This window comes from Scyliorhinus torazame, chromosome 8, assembly GCF_047496885.1.
Source record: "Scyliorhinus torazame isolate Kashiwa2021f chromosome 8, sScyTor2.1, whole genome shotgun sequence".
NCBI classification, from domain to species: domain Eukaryota; kingdom Metazoa; phylum Chordata; class Chondrichthyes; order Carcharhiniformes; family Scyliorhinidae; genus Scyliorhinus; species Scyliorhinus torazame.
In genome coordinates, this window is record NC_092714.1 from 102,391,042 (window position 1) to 102,412,750 (window position 21,709).

The window sequence follows — 21,709 nt, forward strand, 5'->3', positions numbered from 1 at the left end:
TTTCATTGCACCAAACCCTTTCTACTTTTTTCCCCAGGACCTCAAAACTGTAGAACTCTGTTAACCTTTTCGTCTAGTACAGAGCAAACTTGACAATCCAAATCTAACTCTGATCAGTTAGTAAAAGCTTAACCAAAAGGAGAAGCTTTAACTGATCAACTGTATTGCTTCCAAGTATTTCTTTTTAAAATTATATGAATTGAAACATCACCAGTTCTCAGCTGGCATTGTTATGGAACAGAAATCCCATTTAATCAGTACAGATTGTCTGTAGCTACAAAAGAGGTCAACTTGCCTTATTTGGTCTGCCACTGTGGCAAAATAGGAATATTTCTGATTTTTTTTTATACAGTCCTGAAAAAGTGCTAAAGTTAAAACGGAATCTATCTTTTCTAATGATAGTTCAACATGAATGCCATGGAGATCAGTTATCTTTGGGATCTGATTATGTTACTTAGCTGCAAATTCTAAATGCTGATTTAAGTTGCTTTTGGTAGAGCAGGGACTGAGAAACCAGGCTCACAATCTTTCCAAGAATTCTGCTACCGTGCCTTTGATCATTGATGAAAGACAGCTCTGACTTTCAGAAGCCTTATAACTGGATAAATATCGGAGAATTGCTCCCATTGTCTTTCTCGGAATTCTTATGGCACAGAAGGAGGCCATTTAATCCATCGTGTCTGCATCAGCTCTCCAAATGAGTATTATTTTTTTTAAAAAATTAATTTAGAGTACATTTTGTTTTCCAATTAAGGGGCAATTTAACGTGTCCAATCCACCTGCCCTGCACATCTTTGGGTTGTGGGGGTGAAACCCACGCAAACACGGGGAGAATGTGCAAACTCCACATGGAGAGTGACCCAGAGCCGGGATTGAACCTGGGACCTCGGCGCCATGAGGCAGCAGTGCTAACCACTGCACCACCGTGCTGCCCCGTCCAAATGAGTATTATGGCTTTGTGCCATTCCCCTACCTTTTCCTCATACTCCTGCTTATTGTTTCTATTCAAGTAAGCCTGGATGCCGCAATTGAACCTACTTGCTCCACTCCATACCCTAACCACTCATTGTGTGAAAAAGATTCTTCTCCCATTACATTTACTTCTTTTGCAAATCACCGTGAATCTGTGTCCTCTCATCCTTGAACTTTTTATAAACGGTTTCTTCCCATCTTTTCTGTCCAGCCCCTTCATGATTTTGAACATCTCTATCAAATCTCCTCTCAGCCTTTTTCTTTCCAAGGAGAACAGTCCCAACCTCTCTAACCGATCCTCATAGCAGAGGTTTCTCATCCCTGGAACCATTCTTGTTAACCTCTTCTGCACACTCTCCAATGTGTTCACATCCTTCCTATAGTGTGATGCGCAGAACTGTACACAATATTCCAGCTGAGGTCTAACTAGTGTCCTGTAGAAGTTCAGCATAACCTCCTTGCCCTTTACTCTATATCCCTTTTGATAAAGCCCAGAATACCATATGCTTATTAACTGCTCTTTCCACTTCTCCTGCCACCTCAATGGTCCACGCACATATGCACCCAGGTCCCTCTGCTCCTGCACCTCTTTTAGAATTTTACCCCTTATTTTATATCATCTCTCCATGTTCTTCCTACCAAAATGCATCACCTTACATTTCTCTGCATTGAACTTCATCTGCCACCTATCTGCCCACTCCACCAACTTGTCTATATCCTTTTGAAGTTTGACACTGCCCGCTTCACAGTTTGCAATACTTCCAAGTTTTGTATCATCCACAAACATTGAAATTGTCCCTTCCTCCAGCCCAAAAAGCATCCATTGACCATTACTCTCTACTTACTGTTAATCAGCCAATTTTGTATCTGTGTTGCTACTGCCCCTTTTATTCCATGAGCTGTTACTTTCTCACAAGTCTGTTGTGTGGCACTGTATCGAAAGCCTTCTGAAAATCCAAGTACAACACATCAACAGCAATGCCCTCATCAACCCTTTCTGTTACTTCCTCAAAAAACTCCAGCAAGTAAGTTAAACGCTCTAGCACTTTATTCTTGTCCAAACTGCATGAATCAACTGAGGTGTATTATCCAAAATTCTTGGCATGAGATTCTAAAAAGTATATTTTAATTACTTAGGAGACTTTTTTCACAGAATAATTCAGGACAAATGGAGACCTTTTGGCCCATTGTGGCTGTACAGTCTCCTTGAGTCCAATTAGTCCCACTCTCCTGGACTTTCCACAGAGCCCTGCAAATAATTTTCCATCAACTATTTACGCACTTCCGTTTTGAAAGTTAGTACCAAACATGCTTCCACCTCCCTTTCTGGCAGTGCACTCTCCATCATACTTGCCGACTAAAAATAATTCTGCTCATGTCCCTTCTTTTGTCATTATCTAGAATCTATGACTTCAAGTTATAGACCCTCTTGTCAAGGGAAACAATTTCTTCCTGTTTATCCCATCAAATTCCCCATAATTTTATAGGAAAATAAAATGTTTTTGTTTACATATACAAGAGCAAAAACAGTGATTCAAACTTTGTATTAAAACATTGCACTGATTCAGCAAGCAAAGTACACTCAATTTATGAACCTATGATACCTCTTCTTCACACCTTGTATCCCTTTTTTTAACCTTTAACAATTTATTTAAATCTATGCTGTGTCCCCATTGTTACTAATTGCCTCAGGCAAACATCTGTTTGCAGTGCTGCTAAGCTCATCAACATATCAAATGCACTAGTTCCAATCACACAGTCACTCTGTCCCTGCCTTACATTTTCCCATAGTATCAACATATATAACCAGAACATTACCAGAAGAAAATATCCCAAATTCCTAGATTTCCCTGGTATTTCCATGGCACCAATATTTTCCTGACAGCTGAACCATTGTCTCCTTAAGCGGACCTCTTCTGAGACATCACTGAGGAATGGCACAGTTTGCTCTGGCAGACAGGTACTCCCTAATTACTATTCTTCTCCTTTGGTGAGGACTTATGGCGAATGCCTCTGTCACTTTCTCTTCCTTCTGTTTTTCTTCCATCATGAGAACATACATGAGAATGTACTACCAGACTGCCCATGGTTAAAGCTACACAACAGAAGGGTGGGAAAACATACAATTTCACTGCCTTAAACTGCTGAAGGGAAACTTTGCAGAATCCCCTCTCTATAGCAAAACAACAAATTAATTTGCTTCATTTAAATCGGGCAGATATTCAAAGCTTGTCATCTGTTAAGCAGGACATCTTAAACTTTAGTTGTAAGATTTAGTGGGGTGGGTGGATGTTACACATTATTCAGTTCGCATGGCTTTGAGATCTGTAAGATTATCAAAAAATGCAAAATAATAGATGAATAGAATTGAAAGTGATTGGAGGCATTGCAAGTCATGAGACTATTGAAATATGCATTTGGGAAATCTATCAAAAGTGTTAATATTTTCACAACCATCATACATAATGAACAAACACTTTCAATATACTCTGGTGGTATCCCAGTATTTATCTGCAAAAAGTTTTCAGTGTATTGTTTTATACACAATTAACTGGAAGTATAGATTCAGAATCAGACTGTTTATGTTGTTAATTTAGCTAATGACCATCAGCTTGACATTTTATGATAACATTAGTACAGAGGCTTTTCATGAGAATTGTTGTGTTGGGCGCTCTGGATCCGTGGAACACATACAGGTCACCAACACTTGAAATAGTGCAACACTATTTTATTGAATCAATAACTGTTTAACATACTCTCACTGTGGGTTAACATGATACTAGCTTTAACTAAAGACCTCTGCCTTGTCCTAACCAGTCAATGCACTCAGCACATGGTGAATGTCTGTGCTGCAGGCTGTGAGCTCTGTCCTACTAGCTAGCTGCAGCTCGAATGAGCGGGAACTCTGATGCCCCCTGTCTTTATAGTGCGTGTGCTCTAACTGGTGATTGGCTGCGGTGTTGTGTGTGTTGATTGGTCCCACTGTGTGTCCATCAGTGTGTGGCTGCACCACGATATACTGGTGTATATTATGATAAGAATGAGTTAACAAGGCTTTCAGCTGGGATTTATAGTCAAAATTAAACCTTGGCCTAGCATGGTAGAGTTTGCAAAAAGCTAACATTTTGTTCTCTCCTTTCAAGGTAGTCTCTTTGATCTAGATGGGGGGAGCGATGATGATATGTCATCTATAAGCCAGAGCAATGGTCACCATCAGTTTCCAAAGACCCAATGCTCCAGTTCAACTCCCTGCAAATCCATACCTTCATCACCTGCTTTTTGGAGCATCTATTCCAACAGAAAGAAATCAATGAGGTTAGTGAGGAAAAGTCTTTGGGAATTAAATTTAGAGAGCTCCGAAAATATGTTTTTTTTTCATATTTTGTTTCAATGTGTCAGATCATCTACCCTTTACAGAATTTGTCTGATTCTATTGATTTCAATGAGTTGAAGTTCAAATACATTCCATAGTGTGTGGGTATTCTGCTCCAGCACACTACTGCCCCGACAATTAAATTGAAAATGATCTGAAATTTCTGCTCACCAAGCTGACCAGCTAATAGATCTCCGCACAGTTGTCACCTGCAAGTCACCATGTTGTCACAAGTTGGACTTCAGTAGTTTTGAGCTGGTATATAAAGGACTATTTGCACAAAATGTAGCTTATAGTAAACATCAGTTGATAAATCCTGTTGTAATGTACACAGCTACATTATTTTTTCTATACCTTGAGTGAATTGAAACATGCTTTCTGTATAATCATTTATCGTTTAATATCGGCAGCCGGGCTAAATTCTTCAGCTAAAATGTTACAGCCGAGCCTAACTGTTGAGTTTAGGAAATTATGCATTTATGAATAATATAATTGGCTCATTAAATCAGAACTTTACTTATGCAAGGGGATTATACCCCAGTAAAAAGGACCTTAGCACACTCTCAAATAAGAGCAACATATTTAATATTCCCCATCCATAGACAATCAAGTTGGTCTCATAGTTGGGGTGCAGGAACTGAGAAGAAACATTGCACAATATTTATTATCTCTGTTCATAAACAAGTCACAGTGAGCAAAAATATGAAACAAAAACATTGTGGTTTAAAAAATTTGCAGATCTAAAATGACACGCCACCACTTAACGTGCAGCCAAATCTAAATTAAACCATTATGTACCATGACTTCATTATTAAAGAAAATAGTGATAATTAAGTATTTCAAATTGCATTTGCTGCACAATACCAGACAATGGATTAACAGTGTGCAACAATGAGTGGGACTTCCGGTTGCCAGTGGGACTTCCGGTTGTGGAGTGGGACTTCCGGTTGTGGAGTGGGACTTCCGGTTGTGGAGTGGGACTTCCGGTTGCGGAGTGGGACTTCCGGTTGCGGCGATGACCAGCTAAGCCGCACGTTTCGGCACCTCCCGTTTCAACGGACATTTGGGCTCTTATCGGGAGCCCCAACAGAAATTTTTTACGGCCAAACCCAGTGTGAGGTGACAAAGGAAGAAGTCCCCCCCGGGTGTGGATGGAAAGGAGTGACAGCAGTGTCCAGATTGCGGAGGATCCTCTGGAGCAGCGGCAGGGAAGAGAAGGGAGAATCAAGATGGCGGCCGAGGGAGCCCAGATGGTATGGGGCTCGGAACAGCAGGAGTTCCTCCGACGATGTGTGGAGGAGCTCAAGAAAGAGGTGCTGGCGCCGATGTTACTGGCAATCAAGGGATTGAAGGAAACACAAAAGGTCCAGGCGATGGAACTCCGTGGAGTGAAGGCAAAGGCAGCCGAGAACGAAGACGAGATACAGGGCCTGGTGGTAAAAACGGAGACGCACGAGGCACTACATAAGAGGTGCATAGAAAGGCTGGAAGCCCTGGAGAACAGCCCGAGGAGGAAGAATCTAAGGATTTTAGGTCTTCCTGAAGGGACAGAGGGGGCTGATGCTGGGGCGTATGTGAGTACGATGCTCCATACTCTAATGGGAGCTGAGGCCCCAACGGGCCCCCTGGAAGTGGAGGGAGCGTACCAGGTCCTCATGAGAAGACCAAAGGCTGGGGAAACACCACGAGCAATAGTGGTGAGGTTCCATCGCTACAGGGACAGGGAGATGGTCCTGAGTTGGGCTAAGAGGACACGGAGCAGCAAGTGGGAGAACGCGGTGATACGCGTATATCAAGATTGGAGTGCGGAGGTGGCGAGAAGGAGGGCGAGCTTCAATCGGGCCAAGGCGGTGCTCCATAGGAAGAAAGTCAAATTTGGGATGCTGCAGCCGGCAAGATTGTGGGTCACACACCAGGGCAAACACCACTACTTCGAGATGGCGGAAGAGGCATGGACATTCATTCAGGAAGAGAAATTGGACGAGACTTGAGAAATTGATGTCTGGAGAGAGGTAGCGAGGTGGTGGCACAGAAATGTAAAGTGGGGAGAGGGGGGTCAAATACGTAAGAATGTTGGACGGGGAATTTTTTTTTCTCCCCCCCCCCCCACCCTGAGGGGGGGGGGGGGGCACGAAGAAATGTGGGCGCCGGTGGAAAAGGGGACAGGGAAGGGGAATGAGGGAACTGCGCCATCAGGGGCGGGGCCGAGAGGGAAGTGCGTTTTTTTTTTTCCCGCGCTATGGAAATTGAGGCGGGAAAAAGAGCGCAGGAAGGAAGGGGGCCTCACACGCAGGGAGGTCAATGGATAAACGGGGGAAGCCGAGGTCAGCCAGAGTTAGCTGACTCCCGGAAGCAATATGGGGGGAGCAATCAAGCTAGAGGGGAATCTAGTGGGGGGGGGGGGGGGGGGAGATTAACTGGGTTGCTGCTGCTGAGGGTAAGGGGGAGCGGATACGAGACGAGGTGGTCAGGACGGGAGGGCGCCGTCTGGGGGACAGACGGGTGCGTAGGACCTGGGTGAGGAGCTGGCTTAAAAAAGGGGGTGGCTAGTCGATGAGGGGGGGGGGGTAAATGGCCCCCAACCCAGCTGATTACGTGGAATGTGAGAGGTTTAAATGGGCCGATTAAGAGGGCAAGGGTGTTTGCGCACTTAAAGAGACTGAAGGCGGACGTGGCTATGCTCCAGGAGACGCACCTGAAATTGGCGGATCAGGTTAGACTGAGGAAAGGATGGGTGGGACAGGTATTCCACTCAGGGTTAGATGCGAAAAACAGAGGGGTGGCAATACTGGTGGGGAAACGGGTATCGTTCGAGGCTAAGACCATACTGGTGGATAGTGGGGGCAGGTACGTGATGGCGAGTGGCAGATTGCAGGGTGAGGCGGTGGTGCTGGTGAACGTATATGCCCTGAACTGGGATGATGCGGGATTCATGAAGCGAATGCTGGGATGTATCCCGGACCTGGAGGCGGGAAGCTTGGTAATCGGGGGGGGGGGGGATTTTAACACAGTGCTGGACCCAGGGCTGGACCGGTCCAGATCCAGGACCAGGAGAAGGCCGGCAGCGGCCAATGTGCTTAAGGGATTTATGGAGCAGATGGGAGGGGTAGATCCGTGGAGATTTGCGAGTCCGATGGGGAAAAAGTTTTCCTTCTTCTCCCACGTATACTCCCAGATAGACTTTTTTGTCTTGGGAAGGGCGCTGATCCCGAAAGTGGCAGGAACGGAGTACTCGGCTATAGCCGTTTCAGATCAGGAGAGGAAAAGGAGCAGCGCACACTTTGGAGATTAGACATGGGACTACTGGCGGATGAGGGGGTATGCGGAAGGGTGAGGGGGTGCATCAAAAGATACCTGGAGGTCAATGATGGTGGGGAGGTCCAGGTGGGGGTAGTATTGGGAAGCGCTGAAGGCGGTGGTTAGAGGAGAGCTGATTTCTATTAGAGCCCACAAGGGGAAACAAGAGGGTAAAGAAAGAGAGAGATTGGTTGGGGAAATTCTGAGGGTGGATAGGCAGTATGCGGAGGCCCCGGATGAAGGGCTATACAGGGAAAGACGAAGACTACAGACGGAGTTTGACCTGCTGACCACAGGAAAGGCGGAGACGCAGTGGAGGAAGGCACAGGGAATACAATATGAATATGGGGAAAAGGCGAGCCGGCTGCTGGCCCAACAACTTCGAAAGAGGGGGGGGCGGCGAGAGAGATCGCAGGAGTTAGGGACAAAACGGGAAAGATGGAGCAGAGAGCAGGGAAAGTGAACGAGGTGTTCAAGACATTTTATGAGAGGTTGTATAAGTCCCAACCCCCGGAGGGGAAAGAGGGAATGATACACTTTTTGGACCAGCTGGAGTTCCCGAGGGTGGAGGAGCAGGAGGTGGCAGGTCTTGGGGCGCAGATTGGGGTGGAGGAGGTGATCTATGAGCTTTGTATGGGCGGGAAAGACCCCGAGGGTAAAGAGGGGGTTCCTGCAGCGCAGTAGGGACAGAGGGGGATTGGCACTGCCGAGTCTGAGTGACTGCTATTGGGCCGCCAATGTGTCGATGGTCCGTAAGTGGATGAGGGAAGAGGAAGGTGCGGCGTGGAAAAGGCTGGAGATGGCGTCCTGTAAGGGAACAAGCCTGAAAGCGCTGGCGACGGCGCCGCTACCGTTCGCCCCGAAAAGGTACACCACAAACCCAGTGGTGGTGGCGACCTTGAAGATCTGGGGGCAGTGGAGACGACACAGGGGAGTGACGGTGTGGTCCCCGATAAGGAATAACCACAGGTTCGTCCCGGGGAGGATAGAGGGGGGATTTCAATGTTGGCAGCGAGCAGGAATTAGGAAGCTGAAGGACCTGTTTGTGGATGGGACGTTTGCGGGTTTGGGAGCATTGGAAGAAAAATATAAGTTGCCACCAGGGAATGCTTTCCGATACATGCAAGTGAGGGCATTTACGAGGCAACAGGTGAGGGAATTTCCGCAACTCCCGATGCAAGGGATCCAGGATAGAGTGATTTCGGGGGCAAGGATTGGAGAAGGTAAAGTGTCGGAAACATACAGGGAGATGAGAGACGAGGGGGAGACGATGGTGGAGGAGCTGAAGGGAAAATGGGAAGAGGAGCTGGGGGAAGAGATTGAGGAGGGGCTGTGGGCAGATGCCCTAAGCAGGGTAAATTCCTCGTCCTCATGTGCCAGGCTTAGCCTGATTCAATTTAAGGTTCTACACAGGGCGCATATGACAGGAGCAAGATTGAGCAGGTTTTTTGGGGTGGAGAATAGGTGCGGGAGGTGCTCGGGAAGCTCGGCGAACCACACCCACATGTTCTGGTCGTGTCCGGCACTGCATGAGTTCTGGGAGGGTGTGGCAAGAGTGGTCTCAAAGGTGGTGGGGGTTCGGGTCAAACCAAGCTGGGGGTTGGCTATATTTGGGGTTGCAGAAGAGCCGGAAGTGCAGGAGGCGAAAGAGGCCGACGTTCTGGCCTTTGCGTCCCCAGTAGCCCGGCGTAGGATTCTACTTATGTGGAAAGAAGCGAAGCCCCTGGGCTTGGAGGCCTGGATAAACGACATGGCAGGGTTCATAAGACTGGAGCGAATAAAATATGCGTTAAGAGGATCGGCTCAGGGGTTCACCAGGCGGTGGCAACCGTTCCTTGACTATCTCGCAGAACGATAATGGAAAAACAGAAAGGACAGCAGCAGCAACCCAGGGGGGAGGGGTGGAGGGGGGGGGGGGGGGGGTATTATCCTGTGTTTTTGTTTTTCGCCAGTTGTTGATATTTGATATTTGCTTTTTGTTTATTTTTTTTTTTCATTTGTTGGTAGTTTAAGATATTATTTAAATAACGTTTTAATGCATATTCCTTTATTATGTTGTAGAAACGGAAAATCTCTGTTTGAAAAATGTCAATAAAATATATTCTTTTAAAAAAACAGTGTGCAACAATAAATATCTGCAGTATTAACGATGATGTGGAGATGCCGACATTGGACTGGGGTGAGCACAGTAAGAAGTCTTACAACACCAAGTTAAAGTCCGACAGGTACCACGCTTCGGGACATCCTTTCCTGCAGCGTATGAGGTAGACAACGTTGGCCGAGTCGCATGAGTATGTACCACGTACCTGGTGGGTGGTGTTCTCACATGTAATGGCGGTACCCATGTCGATGATCTGGCACGTCTTGCAGAGATTGCCATGGCAGGGTTGTGTGGTGTCATGGTCGCTGTTCTGAAGGCTGGGTAGTTTGTTGCAAACAATGGTTTGTTTGAGGTTGCGCGGTTGTTTGAAGGCAAGTAGTGGGGGTGTGGGGATGACCTTGGCAAGATGTTCATCTTCATCGATGATGTGTTGAAGGCTGCGAAGAAGATGTCGTAGTTTCTCCGCTCCGGGGAAGTACTGGACGACGAAGGGTACTCTGTCGGTTGTGTCCCGTGTTTGTCTTCTGAGGAGGTCGATGCGTTTTTTTGCTGTGGCGTGTTGGAACTGTCGATCGATGAGTCGAGCGCCATATCCTGTTCGTAGGAGGGCATCTTTCAGCGTCCTCGGAAAGGATGTCCCGAAGCATGGTACATTGGCGAGATCATGCAGACTCTGCGACAACGGATGAATGGACATCGCGCAACAATCGCCAGGCAGGAATATTCAGCAGTCAAGGGAATTCAGCCTCTGATCTCCGGGTAAGCGTTCTCCAAGGCGGCCTTCAGGATGCGCGACAATGAAAAATTGCTGAGCAGAAACCTATAGCCAAGTTCCGCACACATGAGTACGGCCTCAACCGGGACCTTGGATTCATGTCGCATGACATTCATCCCCCACCATCTGGCCTGGGCTTGCGAAATCTGTCCTGGCTTGAGACAATTCACACCTCTTTAACCTGGGGTTACCCCTAACTCTGGACCTGTAAAGACTTAATTGCCTGCAAATGCTCGCATTTAAAGCATTGTCTTGCATCTTTGACTTTGTCTCTATATATGTTTCTGGAACCTACCTCTTCATTCACCTGAGGAAGGAGCAGTGCTCCGAAAGCTAGTAATTTGAAACAAACCTGTTGGACTTTAACCTGGTGTTGTAAGACTTCTTACTGTGCAGTATTAACAGTAATTGTATATCAGCAATCAAGTTATCTACATCTGATTTTAGACTTTGGTGCATGGGTAGGCGTCATGACCCTTATAGAGACAGTTAATCTTAAAAAAGCGATTAATTTCCCAGGAACCAATCGAGAGAATCGAACAGGATTTTACATTTTATGACTTTAACAAACTAAAAATCAACATGGATGAAACATGACCTAACAGGCCACTAAGACATCAAACTAAAGAAAAAGACAGCTTTCTCACTCTCAAGCAGCAGTCCCATTGTTAAGAGGTTCACTTCTCCCCACCAAGCCAGGTCGAAACTTTCAGTGTCCTTTGACAATTCTTTCATGACCTGTTTGAGTTTTCCAGGTCCAATTATCACTAACAAGGCATACCATGGTGACTCACTGTTACTTAAAGCTTCAAGAGTTCTGACTGTTCCCTTCCTTTATAACAGAAACTGAACTCTCACAAGTGTCCTTAAACACAAAACTACTATACTTGCTTTGCCACAGCAGTAGTTTTTTTAATCTCCATGTCCCAAACAGTAGCTGCTTTTTCTATGAGATGCTGTGAAAAGGTGTCCAACTGACACCCGACCTATTAATGACTTTGGTTCAAGTTTATCTCCCCGTAGCAACCAAACATACGGGCATGTCTCAAAGTTGAGTTTTTTATTGCGTCTCCACCATCCTCCTTTTCAGAACGCTCCGTTTACGTTAAAGGAGTTATTTTGAAACATAACCATCTTGAAAGGTTCAATATGTAGCCTTACTAAGAAATGGTAGTTAAGAAAAAAAAATTTGAGGTTTGATATTGAGTACATCCAGGCAGATGTGGGTGGCATGGCTAAGATCTAGGGTAACATTCCACTTACGCTGCTTAAAACAATGACTGTAGAAAGCCACTGTTCTCCTGCAATCCGAAAGTTGAAAGAACAATGTTTTAACCTACTCTGCAACTCAGTCTTCCTGAACTTTGAAGTGGTTGAAACACTATTGCAATTGTTTGAAGCAAAATATTTTCTTTTTTTAAAACAGGTCCATTGATAAGGCAGTGCTGCCCCGACGTCCATTTGCTCCCAGGGATATTGCAGATCTGAAAATTGGACATCTAATTAAATTCTCCCGGCCTGCAGGAAAAATCAGCAAGGGAGTGATAAAATACCTCGGTCACCTACCAGGTCGACAGGAAGCATACGTAGGTGTAGAACTGGAAGGTGATGAAGTAGGGCGACACAATGGAACATTTGAAGGAGTTCGTTATTTCACTTGGTAAGTTTAGCCTTCCTACATTTTGATCTGAATTTAGATTTATTTAAAGTGTGCATGTTTCACCAAAACCTTTGCTATTCTTTAAGAAGTAGATAAGAAATTAGAAAAATATTCACCATCCACATCACGGGCGCGATTCTCTGCTCCTGCGACTAAGTGCCCACATCGTCGTGAATGCCGTCGAGGTTCACAACGGCGCTAAATGGTCCTGATCTCGACCGATTCAGGGCCCGACAATGGGCTAGGGTCGGGGCCGTGAGAAACTCGGGGGGGTGTGTCGCGAAAGCAGCGTCGTCAGCGTGCGCCGGGCATTGGCGCAGCATAAAAGCGGCGCCGCGTCATCCGCCACGTAACTGGCATCACCTGCGCATGCGTGGTTGACGTCCTCCCCGAGGCCGCCCCGCAAGAAGATGTCGGATGGTCTCGCGGGGCGCGGAGGAAAGGAGGTCCTCCTTCAGAGAGGCCCCTTTTGAGTCCTACCCCGGTGAAAAAAAAACCTCGCCCCCCCCACAGGCCACCCTCTCAGCGTTCCCGCGCTGTTCCCGCCGGCAGCGACCAGGTGTGGATGGCGCCGGCGGGAAGCCGTCATTTTAGGCAGGCCGCTCGATCCACCCGGGCCGGAGAATAGCGGGTGTAGCGGAGAATCGCCATTTTGGGTGTCCCGGGCGATTCTCCGGCCTACGCCGAGCAGAACTCGACGGGGCCGTTCTCGCCGCTTGGGTGAATCGCGGGAGGGCGTCGGACCGACGTCACGGGGAAAAATGGTGCGGCAGGCGATTCTCTCAACCGGCGCGGGAGCGGAGATTCGCGCCCCACATGTGGCATTGTGGCACGGTGGTAGCACTGCTGCTTCATTGCCAAGGACCCGGGTTCAATTCTGACATTGGGTAACTTTGTGGAGTTTACACGTTCTCCCCGTGACTGCATGGGTTTCCTACGGGTGCTCTGGTTTCCTCCCAAGCCCAAAGATGTGCAGGTTAGGTGGATTGGCCATGTTAAATTTCTCCTTAGTGACCAAAGATGTGTAGGTTAGTCGGGATTACGGGGATAGGGTGGGGGAGTGGGCCTAGGTAGCGTGCTCTTTTGGAGGGTCGGTGCAGACACGATGGACTGAGTGGCCTTCTTCTGCATTGTCGGGATTCTATGATCATATGCTTCACATTTTTGGTGCACTTCTGTAAAATAGCAGTAAGAAATATTTGAAATAAAAACACGAGTGCTAGAAAAACTCAGCAGGCCTGGCAGCATCTCAGTGACTCTACCATTCACAAGTAGTCATACTGGCCTCAAAAATATGAACTTCTGTTTCTCTCTCCACAGATGCTGCCAGATCTGAGTATTTCCAGTACTCATGTTTTAACTTCAAATTTCCAGCATCCACAGTGTTTTGCTTTTATTTTACGAGAAGGTAGTTTGTTGAATACACAGCAATAACAATACCCACAAATTATTCATGACTATTTGCTCACAGGGGTTCATAGAACTTTGGGCTGAATCTTCTGTGGAGTAACAATCACTGTGGGATTGCCACTCCATTCCATTTTACTTACCTTAGTCTGGAGCTGCATGTTTCTCATATTTTCCCATAAGCCACTCTTAGAATAAATTTGGAAGATGGAATGGAATTGTCTTTATTGATATTACCTAGAGTGATTGTTCTGGCATGAAGCATTCAGTCCGAACAATTAACCAAGAGAGCTCCATAGTGATCCTTATTAAATTCTCTAAAATCACATTAATGAGGAAGAGATTTTTATTTTAATTGATAAGTAAGCACTTGAGGTAACATCATCCACAAGTGAATATGTTATATTAGTCATATAAGGTGACAATGAAAAATATAATATATAATCAGGTGTTATGATCCCCATGGGGATCGATAACGTTTAAAACAGAAATTCGAACTTCCAATTAATAGTTGAAAGAATGACAAGTTTTTACGATTTAAGACTTTTACTGTAACGAACAGCCTCAAAGAACAATTGACTGAACAATATTTTTGGTCGTCAATTTATACTTTAAACTACAGAACAGAACTTTCCCCTTTTCTTGTTAACATGACCGAAAAAACCCCACTTCACAGTTATAGATTTTTCTTGTCCTTTAAGTAGACATTTGATTCTCCCAGAAAATTGATTCTTAGCTCATGAGGGTTTACTTCCATTCTTTATTTTCTTAGCCTGTAATCCATAACTGTTTTTTTCCTGGTGATTCTCTCTAACACAAGCGAGGCAAAACTTCTAGCCTGGTTTTAACTCCTCGTGGATTTGCTCTTTATAATCTGAGCACAAGCTTCCACCCACATTCCTGTGCAGTGAACCACAGAGACATTTGACCTTTGAGTTCTCTCTTGAATCCTGGCAGATTAACTTCGTGATATTCAGTGACCCACTCTGCAGCACGGTAGCATTGTGGATAGCAATATTGCTTCACAGCTCCAGAGTCCCAGGTTCGATTCCAGCTTGGGCCACTGTCTGTGCGGAGTCTGCACATCCTCCCCGTGTGTGCGTGGGTTTCCTCCGGGTGCTCCGGTTTCCTCCCACAGTCCAAAGATATGCAGGTTAGGTGGATTGGCCATGATAAATTACCCTTAGTGTCCAAAATTGCTGGTCGGGTCGGGTGGGGTTGCTGGGTTATTGCGATAGGGTGGAGGTGTTGACCTTGGGTAGGGAGCTCTTTCCAAGAGCCGGTGCAGACTCGATGGGCCGAATGGCCTCCTTCTGCACTGTAAATTCTATGATATGAAACTCTGACACTTCCTCTGTACCTTTCCCTCACAAAACCCAACTTTGTAGCAAACTAAATTACATGGGTTTAGCATCCAGTTAGAAATGCTCATTAGCTACTCTTTAGACCCCAAACTCTATCTTATCCTGGAATCAAATGGGCAGTTAAAAGTTACATTTACAACCTGGCATTTTCAATACCTTTCTGTGACTTGAGAGACCACAGTACTGCTACCGTTGTCTCCAAGTGCAAACCTTACACCTTCTGCTCAGCAAAACAATTTGGGCGACCCTTTAATTTTCAGTAGCTATGTCATCCAGACCTGTTGTCAGGCAGAGTTCAGAATAGATCACATGACCCTCTTTATTTTACCCTAAGTTAAAGACCCAGTCCCAAAACATAATCTTATAAACCTAACAATGATACTGCTGCCAATAACTTAGATAAAAGTTGTAATGTTAGTGTAAACTAAACTTAGAACTAGGACCTTTATTACAAGTTGCATACACTGTTCAATACAGTACTCAGTATTGTTAAGTACTGTGAGATTCATGCACATTTCATTATCAAGTATTGAGGACCTGATAGTGGCCATAAGAATCACGGTACCTGGGCAGCAGGGTGGCACAGTGGTTAGCACTGCTGGATCACGGTGCCAAGGTCCAAGGTTCGATCCCGGCTCTGGGTCACTGTCTGTGTGGAGTTTGCACATTCTCCCCGTTTGCGTGAGTTTCACCCCCACAACCCAAAACTATGCAGGGTAGGTGGGTTGGCCACGCTAAATTGCTCCTTAATTGGAAAAAATGAATTGCGTACTCTAAATTTATTGTAAAAAGAGAATCACGGTACCTCCAATCAATAGATAATCCTGCAGAACAGGAGTGCTGCAAACACAGAATGGGGACCACACCTCATGATGTTTTCCAATTCTATGTCGAATCTTTGCGGACATTGTTCAGATGGGTGTCATTTTCTGGTGAACCAGTTCGTGCAAATGTTTGTAGATCCAATGAGTTACGATGATAGGTCTGCATGATGGCAGTCCCCTTAATAGTGGCAGAAGCCTGCAGGATCTTGGTATTAAAAAAGAGGCAGCCTCTCTGATTAGTGAGTGTCCTATAGTGAGTGTCTTGAGTCAGACTTCCCAAGAGGAATTCCGACTCTGCCATCATCCCAGTTGGTATAGAGTAAGTGGGAGGAGACATGAAACACAATTGTAACTTGTAATTGAAACAAATATCTGTATGATTTGATGCACAATCTTTCATTCAACATGCATAATTTCACTTATGCAAATGGTCCAGTTTAGTATGTGAAAGCACAATAGCTACTTTAAAGACAGTGAGGGCCTGTGTGTAAACACTTAGCCAATCCTGCCTTAAGTGTTGATGCCGTCGGAACCGCCGTCGCATTTCTCGACGGTGTCAACACGGCCTCAGGCTCAGCAATTCTGGCCCCTACAGGGGGCCAGCATGGCACTGGAACGGTTCAAGCCACTCCAGCTGCTAATCCTAGCATCAACTGGCAGCCGCGGGATCCGTGCATGCGCAGTGTCACCGGCGGCAACACGCTTTTACGCAGTGGCTCCCTTCAACGTGTCGGCCCGATGCAAAATGGCGCAGGCCTACAGGGGCCGGCGCGGAAGAAAGGAGGCCCCCGCCAGAGAGGCCGGCCCGCCAATCGGTGGGCCCCGATCGCGGGCCAGGCCCCCCAGGGTGGGACCCCCACCCCCCCCCCACCCCCCCCCCACTCCCCCCACCCACCCCCCATCCCCCCCCCCCACAGGCTGCCCTCTGACCCTTCCATGCCGAGTTCCCGCCGGCTGAGAGCAGGTGTGGACAGCGCCGGTGGGACTCGGATTTTATATGACGGCCGCTCAGCCCATCCCGGGCCGAGAATCAGCAGGGAGGCTGTGTAGCGGGGCCCCTAAATGGCGCAACACTCTGGAGAATCGCATGCCGGCGTCGTGGCGGTGTGGCGTGATTTGCGCCGGTCGCAGGGATTCTCCGGCCTGGTCCCAGGCTGAGAGAATCCCGTCCTTAATGTATGCAAAGAAATATAGTATTTTACACCCCTGAAGAAATTCGAGTGGGAATGTTTGTGGCAGTGGCTAGCTAACACTTCCAAAGAAATGTCAACATTACTGCACAGTCATCCCAATTGCTTAACTGTAATTTTCTGCTTTCTTCACAGCAAATTGAACAAAGGTGTATTTGTGAACTTCAATAAAGTTATTATGGCCTGGGAGTAGGAAAGTGGGAAAATTGCTTCTGATATGACCACCCGTCCGAGATAGAACTCTTTCACTCGCAAGCAAGGAGCTTTCTCTTTGTGGAACAAAGTAATTCTGCACTCCTTATTTTATCATCTTGAAGATGTAAATATAGTGACTGGACTTAGTAAAATCTCTCTTTTTAATATAAGGTTTATTTTACAAGAATACCCAGTGATTAAGTTAATTCAATTTGTGGAAGAATTAGATTTGATTAGAGTTAAACAGAATTGTTTTTATGTAAACTTCATAAATACCAAACTAAAAATTGAACAAAAAAGTGGACACTGACTGCAAACTCAAGAATAGCCCTGATTACAAACCATCATGTGTAAAAATAAATAATTATTTGGGCATTGTAATGTAAGCTGCAGTCATATTCAACAGTCCTTCTTATATAAGAGGCGAAACCCATAAGTACATAAAATCAGAAGGCATAAAATTGGTGATGCTTTTCTAAGTGGAACCAGGAGCAAAATTCCCTGTAAAATGCTGAATATATTAAATCTTATGCTTGGTTCATTTTAAACAAAATTTCCCGAGACACCTCTCACATCTGACATTATTCTACCCCTTGTTATTCTACCTTCTCCATAGAGGCTGATAACTTTCAAAGAGAAATTTGAACTTCCCAGATATTAGCTGAGAGGACACACGAGGGGCGAGATTCTCCGACCCCCCGCCGGGTCGGAGAATCGCCGGGGGCTGGCGTGAATCCCGCCCCCGCCGGTTGCCGAATTCTCCGGCACCAGAGATTCGGTGGGAATCGTGCCGCGCTGATTGGCGGCCCCTCCCCCGCGATTCTCCGGCCCGGATGGGCCGAAGTCCCGCTGCTAGAATGCTTGTCCCGCCGGCGTGGATTAAACCACCTCTCTTACCGGCGGCACGGGCGGGCTCCGTGGTCCTGGGGGGGGGCGCGGGGCGATCTGGCCCCGGGGGGTGCCCCCACGGTGGCCTGGCCCGCGATCGGGGCCCACCAATCCACGGGCGGGCCTGTGCCGTGAGGGCACTCTTTTCCTTCCGCCTTCGCCACGGTCTCCATCATGGCGGAGGCGGAAGAGACTCCCTCCACAGCACATGCACGGGGATGCCGTGAGCGGTTGCTAACGCTCCCGCGCATGCGCCGCCCGGCAATGTCATTTCCGTGCCAGCTGGCGGGGCACCAAAGGCCTTTTCCGCCAGCTGGCGGGGCGGAAATCAGTCCGGCGCAGGCCTACCCCCTCAAGGTTAGGGCTCGGTCCCCCAAGATGTGGAGGATTCTGCACCTTTGGGGTGGCGCGATGCCGGACTGATTAGCGCCGTTTTTGGCGCCGGTCAGCGGACATCGCTCCGATACTGGAGAATTTCGCCCGAGATTTCACGTTTTAAAACTTTTATTGTGACAAATGCAAAAAGAAAACTATTAATTAAACACTGCTTTATTTTTGTAAGTATCAGATTTTTAAACTACTGAACAAAATTTGCCCTTTTCAACTTTCAATGACAACCAAAACACCAATTTTGTTATGTTACTGGGTCCCTTTAATGATTTGCAGCTCCGAATTGCATTTTACTTCTGTTCTTTTCCTTTTCCAATGCTATCTTCCACAGTGAGAGTTTTCCTGGGGATTCTCCCTCTAGCTCCATCTAGGTAAACCCTCCAGCTTTGCTTTTTGCCCATGGACTTGGTCTTCAAATTGGGTGTTGGCTTCCATCTACATTCTACGTGAACAAAAGAGTCAACTTTCTCTGCTTAAGGTGCAGGCCTGGTTGACTATGTATTTTGCTCTTTCCCCCTCAGTTGGCTGTAGACCCCACAAGGCCAAACTGGAACTCTCCCATCTGCACTCACTGTGGACTTAGAATAGTTGTCATTGTTCCCAAGTGCAAATATTTGGCACCTTCTTGCAATAAAACAATCTGTATCTTTCTTTGATCTTTCAGCAACCATCCAGGTTTACTGTCATGTGGACTCCGGCATATATCACATGTCCCCTTTTATTTACCCTGGGCAGGTTTCTCCATCCCGCCACTCCAGATTTCTGTTTCACCCCGCCGGTGGGATGCTCTGTTTTGCCGGCTGGTCAATGGGGTTTCCCACTCTGGGGCAGCCCTACGCCGTCGGGAAACCCCTGGGCTGGCGGCAAAATGGAGCATCCCGACGGGGGAGAATTCAGCTCCCTAAATTTAAAAATACAGTCCCAAACGCTAACACTTTTATAAACCGAAAATTATAGTCTTAAAATATAATAGTCTTATAAACTTCATTAGTGCAACACCCTCCAACTAGTTCAAATTGGTACTTAACATTCAGCCTTTCCATTCAGCTTTCATTCAACATGCCATTCTTCATCCACAAACTCCCTTTAAGCTGACACTTGTTTACCCCTCCAACCTCCTATTTCAAGCTAGTACTTCACCTTGACAGTTTCTAACTTTTGCTCAAGCTAATGCTGCTATTTTCCAACCTTTGTCACCCTAAAACTCCACTCCCTCTACTACCCTTTTGCATTCTAAAGCACCATATCCCCTCCCCAGCTAAACATCTCAGTGCGCCTACACGCCTCTCCAGCCTAAAACACCAATCCCCCTATTCATTCTAAAAGACTTCTCCACTACTCCCTCTCCCCTTCCCAAAACACCACTCCCGATTCCTCCTCCCCAATCCTAAAACACTGCCAGTTCAATATATGAATGAGAAATAATTACTGTAGGATGAAAGCAGGGATCATATATTAAATAGGTATGTGACTGATGATTTACTTCACAATATTTGTCAATGGTTAACCAATCAAGTGCCTTGAATCTTGATTACACTTTAAAAAAAAATAACCCCCATAGTCGATCAAATGGAATGTCGCAGGCAGCACATTTCTTGCCTAATTAATCTTCAAATAATCAATTTTTACAGAGGGTATTTTTTAAAGAGCTATTTGGATAAGTTTACCCCTTTTGTTTGGATTTTAACCTGTCATTTCTTCATCTGCCTGGTCTGATGCCCATAACCATTGAATCTTCTAAGCAATACCCCTTACGTCCTGCCTCCAGCAGACACCCTGACTCTCTTCAGTTTCTGAATTGATACCATACATGTAATCAATTTAATATTCAGCTCCTGATAGTTACAGCAATATTCACCCATTACGTGCATGTGTTACACTCCATATTTTGGCATGAACATTCTGTGACGCGTGATCATATCTACAGTTGCACACCTCTCGGACCAGATGGAGTTGCAGAGTCCACAGCTCCCCATACCTATACATACCATCATTACTGAACACTGAAGGAATTTTGCTATGTCCTGATTTTACATAGACAAAGATGCATGAGACTCAGCAGTATTTAATGCTGACAATTGTTTCCAGATGCCGAGTTACTACTGTGTATTTTCTGTTGCAAACAATTTAAGTTACCAGTAAACTAACATTGAGCCAAATTCTCCTTCTACAGACAGCAATTTTGTGTGAGATGCTTTGTGTTGATCCTGATAAGTTATTCAGAGTGAATAAGAACAAATTTATATCACAATGTCCTGACCGTAGCCTTTCCTGACAATTGAATCTATCAGTGGTTCATGGTTGATCCCCTTAGAATCGGTGAGGCTTCGGTTTGATCGCTGAATGTCAGCTACAATAGACATATTTGTGTGATACCATGCGTTAATACCATTAGCATAAGCTTAAGGTCCTAAACATTCTCCCATTTTCAATCCCCATTGAAAAGATCGATGCCCACAGACTATATTTACAAAACAAAATGCAACATGTCCAAAAGGTTGTTTCTGGCATTACGGTTCTGTACTAGGAATGCAATGTTGCTCATAATCATGACACTGTATAAGTAAATTGAGAGCATGTGTGCAGCTGAAATTATTCCCAGGGTGATCCACATGCTATCATCGGGTTTATTCAGTTTAACAGCTGATGAATCATTTCTCCAGGACTTTATTATTGAAATAACTTGGGCACTTTGTGTGCAAACCATTATCATTTGGGTGATGTTTTCCATATTTTTATATATATGTTCTGTATCTGTCACAATCTGTTTTTATTTAGATTAAATTGTTAAAATGAATCCTAGGTATGAACTGTGTGTAAATGATTTATTATTAGATAATTGTGATGCAGTGTTTTTTCTAAGTCAATAAAGAAAGTGCATTCAATGCCATTTCAGATTTGTTTTGTCAAGATTGCATGTCTCATTCCATTCTTATTTAATCTATGATCTGCTATTAAGAACATTACCGCCAATTTTAATTTGGGCCAGCACTAACGTGGGTGGAAAACCAGGCAGCCTGGGAAATGTCACCTCCTGGGCCGTATCTGCATCAGCCCTCCCAGATTCCTGCTTGAAACTGGTGGACTGTCGGCAGCAGGAGGTCACTCCTGGAGACCAAAGGAACAATTAATAATACTCGGGTAAATTGCCAGGAAAGTGTTTAGAACAGCATTGTAATCAGCTCATCCTGCTCCTCCTATCCTGAGAGGAAAGTCCAATGAAGTAAAATCACTTGCATTTTTTTAAGACTCATCTGGCCCTGACTCTCCTTC

At 45.8% G+C, this 21,709-nt stretch overlaps 1 protein-coding gene across 2 annotated transcripts in view; it reads left to right on the forward strand.

The window, feature by feature from the left end:
• Positions 1-21,326, forward strand: part of LOC140428016 (uncharacterized) — a 147,684-nt gene extending 126,358 nt beyond the window's left edge. For both annotated transcript variants that reach the window (XM_072513965.1, XM_072513966.1), the window contains 3 exons: positions 4,116-4,287; positions 11,945-12,178; positions 17,099-21,326. In XM_072513965.1, the coding sequence (XP_072370066.1) occupies positions 4,116-4,287; positions 11,945-12,178; positions 17,099-17,156 (464 nt within the window). In that variant the 3' untranslated portion in view covers positions 17,157-21,326. The remainder of the gene's footprint in view (positions 1-4,115; positions 4,288-11,944; positions 12,179-17,098) is intronic.
• Positions 21,327-21,709: the final 383 nt, after the last annotated feature.